Source organism: Lates calcarifer, linkage group LG4 (genome assembly GCF_001640805.2).
Source record: "Lates calcarifer isolate ASB-BC8 linkage group LG4, TLL_Latcal_v3, whole genome shotgun sequence".
NCBI classification, from domain to species: Eukaryota; Metazoa; Chordata; class Actinopteri; family Centropomidae; genus Lates; species Lates calcarifer.
In genome coordinates this window covers 19,506,990-19,520,463 of record NC_066836.1, presented here as the reverse complement: position 1 = coordinate 19,520,463, position 13,474 = coordinate 19,506,990, and the positions used below count along the sequence as shown (strand labels likewise).

Genomic DNA, 13,474 nt, shown 5'->3' with positions numbered 1-13,474 from the left:
TCAGCTACATCTGTTAATATTGATGTATGAAGTTGAAAACGACTTGATTTTTGAAGCTGGAGTATCTCATGATTGATCTCCAATGATCTTATGATTGGTTGTTTTGGTCTGGACGAGGTTCACTTGATTAGACCAAACAACGTCATGATTACTGTCTGTAGCTAGGATGAAATGAAAACGCTGTATCGTTTTTGAGTCAGTCAAACCGTCGTTGCTGTTTCATGAGATGGACTATCACGCACCCAATATACAAATACCTTGTGTCTATCTTTCCCAACATAAATAACCTCAGGTATAGCTAGCTACAACGACAGTTGCGCGCATGTGCGGTGTCTGTGGGGTTTCCGAGGGGGGTGAACTATCTTGCGGCTACATTTTGTCTCTTTGGGAGCTTTCAGCCAGTCCTCTCATGTTCACACTAGTACTACTGTGTAGCTTCACATAAACACAGAGCGACGCACAATGCTCAGCTGACCGGACCTCGGACAAGACCCATAACTTCGTGTCATTTCAGCCTTCTTTGTTATTATGCTGCCTTTTACTTCGTGGTGAGTAGCTAACTGTACTAGTCACCGCACTAGTCCCGTGGGGTTTGTGATGTGTTGGTCATTAATTAGTTTATACAGTGTCCTTATCATACTTTAAGTTTATAACCTCGTATTATGTTTAAATGGGAAGACGTAGCCTGTAGCCAATTACTGTGAAATCTGAGAAATTACAAACCATCATTGTTCACTTTAAAGTTTATATTTCAAATTCAGAATTTTAATAGTGTCATTAAGTCTCAGAAAGCCAGAAATTATTGTTTGGACAAACTTAGTATCAGTACGACACGGACGCCGCTCTGTGCCTGTTCTGTCCTGCTCTGTAGCGGCAGAGGAAGTTTGCTCTGGTTTAAATGAGGCTGTGCTTGCCAGTGTTTCTGCTGTGGAGAAAGAGGGAGACAGTGTTGTCATTGTAGTTGACATGATCGCCGTGTGTCTCCGCGAGCGGTGAAGAGGTCAGCTGCCTAATGACTGGTATTAAGCCAAACAGGAAACGACTCCTCCTCTCCTCCAATGAAACATCGATGTGACATTCCTGTGGGGATTTAAACTAGGTTGTCTGAGTACTGTAGTGAAATTATTGTAAACGTTTTTTTGCGTCTTGTCAGTTCTTTTCCCCACTCGAGTCACTAAATTCAGTTACTTTAATACATTCATGCAGTACAGTCCCCTCCTCCTGCTCCACGTGAGCGCGCACGTGCACTGTGTGCTGCTGCTGCTTTGAACCTTTAAATTATTGATGTGGTTTCAGTGGATAACCTACATGTACTGTAAAGTCTCTCTACTGGGTCAGATATTAAATGTAATACATGTGGTGTAATCAGGACAAGAAACAGCTCCTGCAATGCAGATTTAATTAGAAATACTGTCATTGTATTTTTAGGAACAAGTCATGCAGATGTGCTTTCAGCACAGATAAATGCCTTTACACCTAACTGTCTGTGCAGCAGAGGTTTCTCCTGTGTAAACAAGTGAAATGGCACAATAAGCTGTCTCTTGTTTCACCTCTTATTAGCTGATGGATCCAGGAAGTTGCTCACTCTTGAGTGCACATGCATGCGCGCACACACACAGAAAGCTTCATTGGTTTTGAGCATTTGCTTACTACAGATAATCAGAAACTCCTTGTCTTGTGGATGACTGTGTATTAGTGTAAGACCATGGCAGAGTCCAGCCTGTCAGTGCAGATGAAAAGTAGCCAGTCGTTTATATACTGCTTTTTTTTCCTGTCCAGAAGCAGTGTCACTGTTTTACCTGGTGTACTCTGCTGTACTTGTTTTCAGCGGCTGATGTCAGGTTGAATGTTCTCTTCCCTTCTCTCTGGGATTTGAGGGGAGGTCAGCCTGAATTCTGGTCAGATGCTTGCATTACTGTTACTTATTGGATCATAGTGGAGATTAAACATCCTGAGGTCAAATAGTTGGACTGTTGGAATGAAGAGTGCAAGTTAGACTGTTAGTGTTAGTGTTTTTGGCTGTTACACAGACTTAACAACACCTACAAAAATGCCATTGTTGGCTCAGGGGAAATTGTGATGAGAATTTTCATAGTTTTCTGACATTTCATGGACCAAACCAGTTAATCAAGAAAATATTCTGTAGAATAACGCCAATAAAATAGCCGTTTGTTTCAGCCTTAAACCAAATGATATCCGTTTGTCTTACATCCAAGTAGTGACAGGCTCCATTGTTTCCAAAAATGCATTAACAGCTTCTGCACATAGTGCTAACATGACTTGTGTAACAGACCAGTCTAAGAGGAGCTTTACTTGTCTTACATCACTTTCTCTTTTACCACATACTCTGCTCAGATTTTCTTTTACTTAGCAGCTTTCAGCAGCCCTGCTAAGGTTTGTAACCCTGAAATTACTCATGTTTGGGTTTATTTTCCATGTTCACATCCAAAAATAGCAGCCACTTGAACTGGAACCCCCACCCCCCCTTCCCACCCCCACTGTAGCCCTTAGCACACAGCCATTGGACGCTGCGTTTCCACATATTCTTCACAAAAAAACTTGAGGAATCATTGGAATGTTAATTACTCTGCAGGGAAAAGAAAAAGAGCGGTTGGGTTTTTTTTTTTTTTTCTATTCGCTCTCAAGTGCTCAGCTGGTTGTAAGCGAAACTATGATTTCAGTTCACATTTGTACGCTTGTGAAACATCAGCTTGGAGGATAATCGCTATCTAGATGTAATTAGCCTAAACAAACTCGAGGCCTGAAACTGGCTGGACCAGTAGAGCTGCAGCTTTCAACAGGAAAGATTCCTCTTTTCTCCAGTTGTCAATTTCAAAGGATGTTTTCTTTGACTGTGTACATTTGGTCTGTCAAACAAAAGTGGAAACATAGTTGCTGTGTTACTCAAATGTTCATTAACTTACTGCATATAATGTCTCAATTTATATTCCTGGGTTAGGAATGCTGAAACAAGTGCTGCTCTTTGGTTGAAGCCACACAAAGCGTTACAATTTTTGCCACTTAAGAGTATTGATCTGTGCATTTATTACCACATTCTGATAAATATTTAAACCATAATGTGCCTTTTTTCTTTGTGTTTATGCAGAATGTATATCAAGCACCACAGCCAAACAATGAGAGGCATCCTTAAGAGAAAGTTTGCAGAGGTCGATGACAATCCCTGCTACTCCTCCCCCTCTCCTCCGTCCTCCCTCTCCTCCCCTGCCTCCTCGGAGTGGGAGTCTGACGGGGAGAGCAACTTGTCCGACAACCAGGATTTCACCCCTCATAGCCCTTCTTCTTTGCCCAGTAAGTCTCCAAACCAACGACCACTGTTTATTCCCCCCCTCTTTCAAATAATGCAAACCTATTCCTTATCTGGACGTTTTTTTCCCATCAGTGTTTTATAGGAGTGTCTCTTATCACACTGCAGCAGCACTGTTATGACTTGCTGCTGATATGAGCCTTAGGGACGTTCTAGATAATGCACCCACAATGACTCGCCTCTCGACTGTCCGGTTGTGTAGAAGATCATTTGCCTGAGCAATAGCACGTTGTGGAATCAATTTGAATAGCAAGGTTTCTTTAAACAAGTCATATCAAATGGCCTAATCCAGACATCACAAAGCTGCACGCCAGGCTTGCCATGACAAAATATTCAGTAGGTGATGTTGTGCGCTCTGAAACCTTTATGTATTACAGTTTCAGGCTTTGTTCATTTGAGCCTGCCACCAAGTCTCACAAATGGTGCAAACAGTGCCCCGGTGTGGATCTGCTCAGACAGACAGAGCAGCTCAGACAAGCTTAGTCAGCTGGTCCCAGTTGTTTACTGACTTCTGCAACCAGAGTTCAACCTCAGTTATGTGTGAAGGTCGGACAATTTGTTGAGGGCAAACTGTTAAACCAAACAGTAACCTGATGGCTATTAGAACTGGCAGAAAGAGTCTAATTGCATTGTGGTAAACCTTTTAAAGAACAGGACTTAGACCCTGGGTTGCCTATTTTCTCTCTTTGCTGTTGATCTGTCCAATAGACCCCTTTCTTGGTATTTCCTTTCCACGTGTATGTTCAACTATTGACCCAAGTCACTTCAGTGAAGCACTTAGTGTCACCTAGTGGCCAGTCAGAGACCTACAGAAACCAAAGCCTGTGTCAAAGTTCAGGGCCTGTGTTTATAAAATATTGAGGAATCACTTCAAGGAATTTTACTGAAAGTTTAAATAGGACTGAAATACTGACAGTAAAATTGAGGACATGAGGGTTGTTTAAATGATCATGACCTATTTTAGGTTTCTTTTCTGATAGTTTAGTTTTCTGATCATCCAATTGTTATGTTCGTACTTTGTAAGGCACCATTTTAAAACTGGACCTAACAGTGCCTCACTGTTTCTGATGTCTTATGTCTCTTTTTCACATCCAATCAGTTCGGTCCATCCTGAAGAGGCCCAAGCTTGGGTGTGCGCAGAGCAATGTGCGCTTTGACCAGGTGATGGTGTTCAGTTTCCCACGCTGCCAGGGCTTCACTAGTGTGCCCAGACGTGGAGGTGCCACCCTGGGCATGGTGCGGAAGCACAGCAACCTCCAAAGGTACACAGTGGCAGAGCATGCCCTGGAGCAACGGCAGAGGCGCAGAGAGAGGCTCTGGGAAAGACAGAGAGAAGAGAGGTTCAAGGCACTGAAACACAAAGTAAGTGCACCTAAATTTTACATGAGTTTGCATTGTCCAGCTATGCAACAGTTTTCTTACTTTATCCGTTGTCCTGATTTCAGCTGATCACCACTGGGGCCATGGACCAAGTAGAAGCAGACAGACTCACTGTGGATCAAATCCCAGATGAAGACAGTGACATCCACATCACTGATGCTGAGCTGAAGGATGGCAGTTTCCTGCGGCCGTACTCCTCCAAACAGCGGCAAGCGCTCCTCCAGGCGGCGGGGGTGAAGCGCATCGACAGGGAGGAGAAGAGGCAGCTTCACGCCCTGCGTCTCTCCAGAGAGGCCTGTGGATGTGACTGCCAAGGCTTCTGTGAACCGGAGACATGCGCCTGCAGTCTGGCAGGCATCAAGTGCCAGGTATGAAACTTACACATGCACATAATTACTTCAGCCTAGAACACACTACATAACAGGACAGCTGATTATAAACTCGATTTGGCCATGACAAGTCATTCTGGCTCTTGTTGGAGTGAGAAGGTTTGATGTTTCATTTCTGCACCTTCATTTCTGCACCTAACAGTGTTTTTCACACAGTTGAACTATCAACGGTTAATTTAGCCAAATGTGCATTTGTAGCAGGGTTAACAGAAAATGGAGAAGCAGGATATTTCAGCCATTTATTTCAGCCATGTCTTTCTATTCTATTCAACCATTTATCCCATACTTTCCTTCTTGTTATTTTACAACAATTTTTCTATATATATCAACATTGCAGTAAAATATTACATAACCTGTAATATAAGATTTTATTCGTATCACCCCACCAGGCACAATTGTAATAAGTAGCCAATCTAGAGTCTGTTTTTGAGAAAATACATTTTGCTGTAATCTTGAAGATAACATTTTCCAACAAGAAAACAAATTTTACTTCAGATCCTGATATCAATACTCTATGTTGTATGTGAGTATCCACAGCACTAATTTTCTCCTCCTGCTCTCTTTCACACACACAGGTGGACCGCTTTAACTTCCCATGTGGCTGCACTAAGGACGGCTGTGGAAACACTCAGGGACGCACTGAGTTCGACTCCAGACGTGTGCAGACCCATTACATCCACACTGTGATGAGACTCGAACTGGAGAGACGTCTGCAAGATGAAACACAGAGCCGGGAGGACCAAACAGGGCTTCCAGAGGACCTTGTAGAGTATGAGGACCAGGATGAGGCTTGTGCAGTGCAGAATAAACAGGATAAGAGCTGCCCCTTTGCATTTACCATGGAGGAAGACAGTCTTTCTCTCACCCTGCCTGCCGCTCCTGCCTTCCATTTCATCCCAGAGCGGTTAGTGGTGGAGGAGAACAGCTGCAGCAGCAACATGACTGAATCCTCCTGCTCCTCCTCGGACTCTGATGCAGGAGGATCCCTCACTGGGAGTCTCCCTGAAGTTGACAGCGGGTTGCCTCATTCCCTTAATATCTGTGACTCTGAAAATAATGACTACTCTATGTGCAGTCAGCTGCAAACAACTACTGACAGTATGGGACCACTTACAGCCAACACATTCACAGACAACATAAGCAGGACCTCACTGACAGATTATCTTGATGAAAATGCAAACCAAGCCAGAGACTTCTTTGACAGCGACTCTCTTGAGGACTTCCCCAACACCCCCTCCCCCACTGTGGACTATTCCTCAGGCAGGTACATGGACCTGAGTCTGTCCTCCGACTCCGACCTGGAGTTCTTCGACAGCGACTACCCCTCTGGACCACTGCACAGCTCTTTTAAAGGACACAGACATCCAGACAGCTTTTGCCATCTCCAGCTGTTTAGCTCTGTTAATCTGCCACAGTACGAGTCGAGCACCTACCTCCTGGAGTCTCTGATCGGTCTGACTGAACCGAGCCCAGAGCAGACTTACTCTGTCACAGATAATCAGTTTTTATAGATGATTCAAGGGACTCTTGTGACATAACATGAAGCTACGTGAGAGAGCACTGCTTTTATATATTTGTAAGAATTTATAAAAATTGTATAAAGAATGATTGATAAAATATTTTTTTTTCCAAGTTAGATATTTTTTGTATTGACTAAAAGTAATTTGCCTTTGTTTCAGAGAGAAACCACACTTGAGTAATCTAATATATGTCCTGTTTATTTTTATCTATGTAATGACTTGTTATTTAATTTCTCCTGAGAATATTGGATTCTGATGAATGGAGGATATGCATCATTTTTAAAAGTTAACAAAGGGGAAATGCAGAGTTATCATTTCAAGGCCATATTTCCCCTAGATATCAATTAAAACACCTGTATGTTGCTGGTAGCTGGCTGTGGATAATCCACTTTGACTCATGGTTGCAGACTTTATTTTGTGAATTAGTTTTAATAACATTCATTGGGGATTATCCCTTATATGATTCATAATATGTTTAGAATCTCTGTGTGGAAATAATAAAAGAAACATTTTTATTTATTTATTCACTGATTTCAAATTTGTTTGATGAGTGATTATTTTGTATCAATCACTGGTTCTTAGGAATCATGAAGAAACCAAGACTGTGCAGACATCAACATACAAAACAGTTATTCAGTCTCCAGGTTCTAACTCAGGCCAGATATTTCATACTCTAGTTAAAAAACAAACAACACAGATTTTACAATATGAAAATCATATTAATAGTTGAGGCCTCATTACCATAACTTATCTTTATTTATAAAATAGAAACAATAATAATAATGATAATGTCTTATTAATCTTATTAGTAAGACATAGATGAGTCAGTTTTGTTCAGATGTTGTGGTGAACCCTTATGAACAAGATAAAAGTCAACGGTTTTGATGTGTAAAGTGTGATGGAGAAATGATCAGGATTTTTTTTTTTTTTTTTCCATAAGCATGTTACAAAATTTCCACAACTCTCACAAACATATAGCAGCCTTGTGGTCAACAAAATCAGTCTCAGCGGCTCAACAGATTCCAGCAGCAGAAGTCATGCCCAACCTGACCTCCTCTCCCTGACACACTACCCTGCTTTCCCACCTGTACATCTAAGGTCTCAGCCAGCACCATTATACAGTGAAGGGCACATGGACACTCCCAAAATAAATTTAGAAAATATATTCACAATTTAACCATACCATTATTTCCATATACAAAATACAAATGACTATTACCTAATACTTATCAAATAAAATGCTTTAAGAAAAAACCTTTACCTACTTCCCTCTCACTTCCCTGACTACTGTACAGTCTATGCTTTGTTCAGTCTGACAAGAAGTAGACCTCAAAGAGAGAATGGTTAGCAGGGATTCCCAAAATAAAAGCACAACATAACAAAAAAGAAACTTCCTGCACTGGTCTGTTTTATCCAACTTTATGTAGTTAATTTCTGAGTCTAAAACACGGTAGGACAGAGAGGAAATTAATTTTCTCGCTATGCTTTTCATGGAAACTGTACCGCTGATATTAAATTATATCTCATATTTAGAAGTGCATGATATTATTGTGACAACACACAACGTTGTTTCATGTTTCCTCAAATTTTATTTTGTAAAGAACAGTACCTTGAGCGCGCGCTGTGTTTGTGCACGCGCGTATGTTCGACAGCAGCAGTGTTCGATTGTTTTAGACTGGAGATAAGATGGCCGCGAACTGTCAGCTGTGATAATTCTCACGCTCTTGTTATTTTCTTGTAATATTCATATCTGTAAGTTACTGAAAGAAATGGGTTTATCGCAGAGTTCAGAAGTACCCGAAGGAGGGACGTATGGATACCACGTGCACGGCGTAAGACTCAGAAATTATTCAGCTGCTGTACAGCGTGTACAGCACCTTATCATCACTGTATGCTAACAGTTAGCTAGCTGCTGAAAACCCACTGGTTAAACCTGACGAGGTGGCACTGTTTACCTACCTGTCAGTCCAGGTGGACAGAGTTATGAAACAGCTGTAACTTGTCTCAAAAAAATTTTCCACCAGTCCTGAATCCGTTGAGCTATTAAGTTCTTCAACTGCGCAACATGTATTGTAAATGTTGGGAATGCCTGGGGTTAATACTTTGATGAGATGAATCTTAAAAGAGAAATTTTACTGGACACCGGCTTAAACTTTTTCACGCTGTTGCCAAAAAAAAAAAAAAAAACCCAAAAACAAAAAGCGCTGTGCATTGACGTTATATTACATTAATTCTGAAATGATTAATCGACTATCTGATAAATCGATCGAAAGAGATCCAGCGAAAACGCCTGAACAGTTAGTAGTTAAAGCATTTGAACAAACAATGTTAAATTACTAGGCTCTGGGAAACTAAATTGTTTGAATAATTAAATCCATTAGAAATATAATATATGGTGTTCTAGGTAAAGGAGGCTATGATTTAGATGCTCCAAAAACATACTGTTCATTTATGGTAATATTCTTAATAAATATCTAAAAATTGTGAAAGTTAATTCCCCAAATAATAATTTAGCAGCATGATTGTATGTTAAGATGAAGCAGCACAAGGTATCAACATGCTTGTGTCGGTTTTGACAGGTGCAGCCGAATTCCCCTGCAGAAAAAGCTGGACTGCAGCCCTTCTTTGACTTCATTCTGTCCCTGGACAATAAAAGACTTGTAAGTTTATTGATTATCAGATAATATGCACTGAAGCCACAAGTCACTGAGCACATCATGGTCGTAAATAAAGGGTGTGCAGACACAGGACACAATATTAAAAACAGAAGCTTACCTCCCACCATGTAGCTACAGTATAATAATTAGTTTTACTTTTGATCCCTTTCGTTACTGTGCACCAGAATGAGGAAAATGAACAGCTGAAGGAGCTCCTGAAAGCCAACATGGAGAGAGCAGTGAAGTTGGAGGTGTACAGCACTAAAAGCATGAGGGTTCGTGAGCTGGAGGTAGTGCCCAGTAACATGTGGGGAGGACAGGGCCTGCTGGGTGCCAGTGTTCGCTTCTGCAGCTACCAAGGAGCCAGTGAGAATGTCTGGCACGTCCTGGTGAGCTGCTGACCTGACTGTGACCTGAGCCTCTTTACTCATGAACTCTTCATATGGTAGGTTCATATTTTGTTTGTTCTGTAACTGAAATTTTCTTTGTCCCTAGGATGTGGAGGTTAGTTCACCTGCTGCACTGGCCGGGCTTCAGCCATACAGCGACTACATTGTTGGAGCAGATCAGGTGTTGCAAGATGTAAGACTCATTTTATCATCATGCATCATTGGGTTAGGTTCTAATATATTTTCAGAGACAATTTGGAGGATTTTATTAGACCATGAACAAAAAGTAAACTTTTCAAAATTATATTTAAGGTGATCTTTAACAGATAAGTTGTAGTTAATTAAGAATTTCTGATTTCCAGTCAGAGGATTTCTTCTCGCTGATCGAGGCCCATGAAGGGAAGCCCCTGAAGCTGCTGGTATACAACACAGAAACAGATGCCTGCAGAGAGGTGGTGGTCACACCAAATGGAGCGTGGGGAGGAGAGGGCAGGTATGTGACAGTACACAGATACCAATGAATAAGTTCATCTTTTTGGCTTAATATAGCACTTCTCACAACCACTGTTGTGATGTTAAATGAAGAGAAAGGTGCATCCAGATTCATTGTTGTGTTTTACACTGTATTTGCTTCCTACTGTATAAATCTAATTTAAATAAATCAGTCATTATAAAAGTAAACAAAGTCAGTTGGCCAGTAATTCTCACTGAGGCTGTTCAGGGTTATTTATACAGTGTATGTGTTATATAATGTGTACATGGTTTAACAGTGATGGTATGGAATAATATAGAAATGTGTCCTCTTAGTTTGGGTTGTGGCATTGGTTATGGCTACCTGCACCGAATCCCTGCAAATCCTGATGTACTGACTGAAAAGCCTCCCACTCCTGTCCCTGAGGAGAAACCGTCTCCATCACTGCCTACACATGGATTTACAGAGGTAAATGTTATGTTAGTGCTGTAATTAATGATTACTCAATTAACCAAGTAATTGTTCAGTCTAAAAATGTGAAAAAAAGAAATCTTCAGATTGTTTCTTTTTATGAAGCAACAGTCTAGATATTCATCTTATTTGATAAACTGAAATCAGTTAATGGTTATCATTTTTGCTTGACAAATTACTAAAATGACCCATGGATAAGTCAGTTAAGTCTTTAAAACAACTAATTTATTAATTTACTAATTGTTCAATTATTTTCCATTCTTTGTCTCATTGCTGATACAGCTAATTACTGATTCAGTGTACTTTACTGAATACATAAACAAGACAATGATAGTTCTGATCTGTGTTGGTATTTCCTTTGTTTTCCTAAACAACCACATTGATCCTCTGATAATGTTCCATGAGATCAAACTCTTAGCAGCTTACCTATGTTTGTTTCCAGGCGCCTCTAATGGCACCTTCAAGCCAAAGTGAAGATGTATTAGACCTGGAGCAGATCAGCCTCCACGAAGCTCCTCTACCTCCACCCATCCAGAGAGTCATGGACCCTGGTCAGTACACCTATGCAGTGTTTAAAGATGATCTGATCTGACCTGTGCTGCCTGTCTGTTATTGAGTGTGTCTTTGTGCTTGTTTGTCCAGGTTTTTCAGACTCTGAAGTGGCAGTGATGAACCCTGACACTGCAGATTTGGCGGACAGGCTGGATCTGTCCATGTCGTCCATTGACATGACCAACACCTCACTGGCTATGCATGAGGAGAAGGACGGTGAAATCTCTGGTGTTGGTGAGTTGACACAGCAGCTTGTGCCCAGCTGCTTTTGTGTATAGATTTGGCAAAACAAAATGAGTTTGAAGAGATATATTGGGTGTTTGCGGTACTGTCAGCCACTTTCACTGTTTAACATGATTGTGTTTGGTTTCCTGTTGAGCAGAGGAGCTGGAGGACAGTGTACTGCTCTCATCATCAGCAAATTACCAGGCTGAGTCAGAAGAGCTTTGCTCCCAGATGATCATGGACCTCACCTCTGCTCTCTCTTCCACTGACATTTTCACTGATTCAGGCATAAAACCAGCTGAACCATACCACCCAGGCACCGAGTCCACAGATCTACAGAGCTTTCCCATCAAGTCTAGCAATAGCCCAAGTCCACCTATGGGTGCGTTGTCTCTCCCTGTAGACCCCCTTGACCCTCCTGCTGAGTCCTCTGCCACAGCAGAAGACCCTCCCTGCCCATCTCCCGTCGATCTCCTCCAATCCTCGGCTGTTGACGAGTCCACCACAGACGATTCTCCTCCAGTGGAGGAGGCTGCAGAGCCTCTAGATGTGGTTTCAGCTCAGCAGTGCAGCCATGAGCACGATGAGGAGGAACCAGAAGAGCCACATGTTGAGTAAGCTTGTGTCAGGTCATACAGAGTACAGAAATGCAAAGTGAAGTTGACAATCGCATCTTAAAGGGTTTTTAAAGAAACACTACAGAGGAAATACAGGACAGACCAGACAGACAACTGTCTGATTTGACACTGATAGTCTTAATTTTTGCATAAGTGTTTGTCAGATTAGTTACACTACAGGAACCAGCGATGGCATTAACATATAAGTAGAAAACACTGTAGGAATATCCTATTTCTTTTATATGTGAGAATTTAAAGTTACAGCTAATTTGTTAGCCAAAAAGGATGTAATGTTGTTGACATTCTCCTTGTCTGGTGCAAAATTAGATTATACGGGTGCTTCTGGTACACTATTGTGATGAAAACTTGAATACATCCAAAGATAAAACACTTAGTATATGGGAAAAAAACACCATGCATTTACTGCACCTTAATATTCGTAACACTATCAAAGTTTTTAAAGCTACCAGATTGTTAGCAGTTTAGATGAATTGCAAGTCTCATGGTGCAGTCTTTTATCGGTTTGATGTGCTTTGAAGAAGCATTATCCACATGATCCCCCAAATACAGCTAAAAAAAGCTTAATTATAAGAGGGACATTTATGTTTATTGGGTTTTAAAATGTTTTTACTGTGAGATAAGGTAAATATTTGTCCACTTATATTGCTTTATACCAGTTAGTCCGTGTTTTTACACTAGATTCCATGACGTCAGTACATTTTAAATGCTGTCTAATTCATCAGCCATGTAGTCTGTGATCAGTCTGAAAACCATTATACTGCCGGTCAAGCTGGAATCATGTCCCCATGTTTAAATGACATTATTTTTACTTTATAATCTATGCAATAGTCGACAAAAGCTGCTTGTGACTTTACAGGCACTGCATTCATAATGTAAATCCAGGAGATAACAAACCTTTTGTCTGGTAACAGTCATACTGCTGTTGAGTAATAGTTATCCATTTTTCTAGGGGGGCTACTAAATGTTTTTCACTGTTAAAGTAGGTGCTAGTGTATAAAATAAGGAAAAGTATTTTTGCAGATATTTTATCAATGAATTGTATGTTTTATTAGGAATGAGTGCAGTCTTTTGATGAATGTGAGATGGGTGAATCTTTGATGGTTAAACAATCATATCACTTGACTTAAACCAAAAAAAAGAAATTGTCCCTTGTTTTCTCTTATTTCACACTCATTAGCTGAAAACATTACAACTCACGAAACATCCATTTATAATTCCCATAAATCTGTCATTGTTAAACCATTCCAATTTATTTCTCTGAATGCCTAAAATATACATATTTCACAAATTATTACAACAGGGATATTGCAGTGTTATGGCCTAATTACGGTACCCATCCTGTTTTTGGCCAATTAGAGCTCATTCGATGCGTCCCTGCTACAGTGTTTTTTACACACACACACACACACACACACACACACACACACACACACACACACACACACACACACACTCT

General features: G+C 40.9%; 2 protein-coding genes across 3 annotated transcripts; both read left to right on the top strand.

Annotated features, from left to right (window-relative positions):
• Positions 1-392: 392 nt before the first annotated feature.
• LOC108883907 (cysteine/serine-rich nuclear protein 1) lies at positions 393-7,152 on the top strand. Its single transcript, XM_018677477.2, has 5 exons — positions 393-548; positions 3,107-3,309; positions 4,425-4,687; positions 4,771-5,073; positions 5,670-7,152. Exons 2-5 carry the CDS (start codon positions 3,108-3,110, stop codon positions 6,603-6,605), a joined length of 1,704 nt encoding a protein of 567 aa, XP_018532993.1. The 5' UTR covers positions 393-548; position 3,107; the 3' UTR covers positions 6,606-7,152.
• A 1,120-nt stretch (positions 7,153-8,272) lies between these two features.
• gorasp1a (golgi reassembly stacking protein 1a) lies at positions 8,273-13,471 on the top strand. Of its 2 annotated transcripts, none has more exons than XM_018677476.2 (9): positions 8,273-8,446; positions 9,194-9,274; positions 9,457-9,660; positions 9,767-9,853; positions 10,023-10,153; positions 10,468-10,600; positions 11,046-11,154; positions 11,246-11,389; positions 11,667-13,471. In XM_018677476.2, the coding sequence occupies exons 1-9, from the start codon at positions 8,384-8,386 to the stop codon at positions 11,996-11,998; spliced, it is 1,284 nt and encodes a 427-aa protein (XP_018532992.1). In that variant the 5' UTR covers positions 8,273-8,383; the 3' UTR covers positions 11,999-13,471. The 2 variants fall into 2 exon arrangements, with proteins under 2 accessions (XP_018532992.1, XP_018532991.1); XM_018677475.2 differs by having other exon boundaries at positions 11,538-13,471.
• Positions 13,472-13,474: the final 3 nt, after the last annotated feature.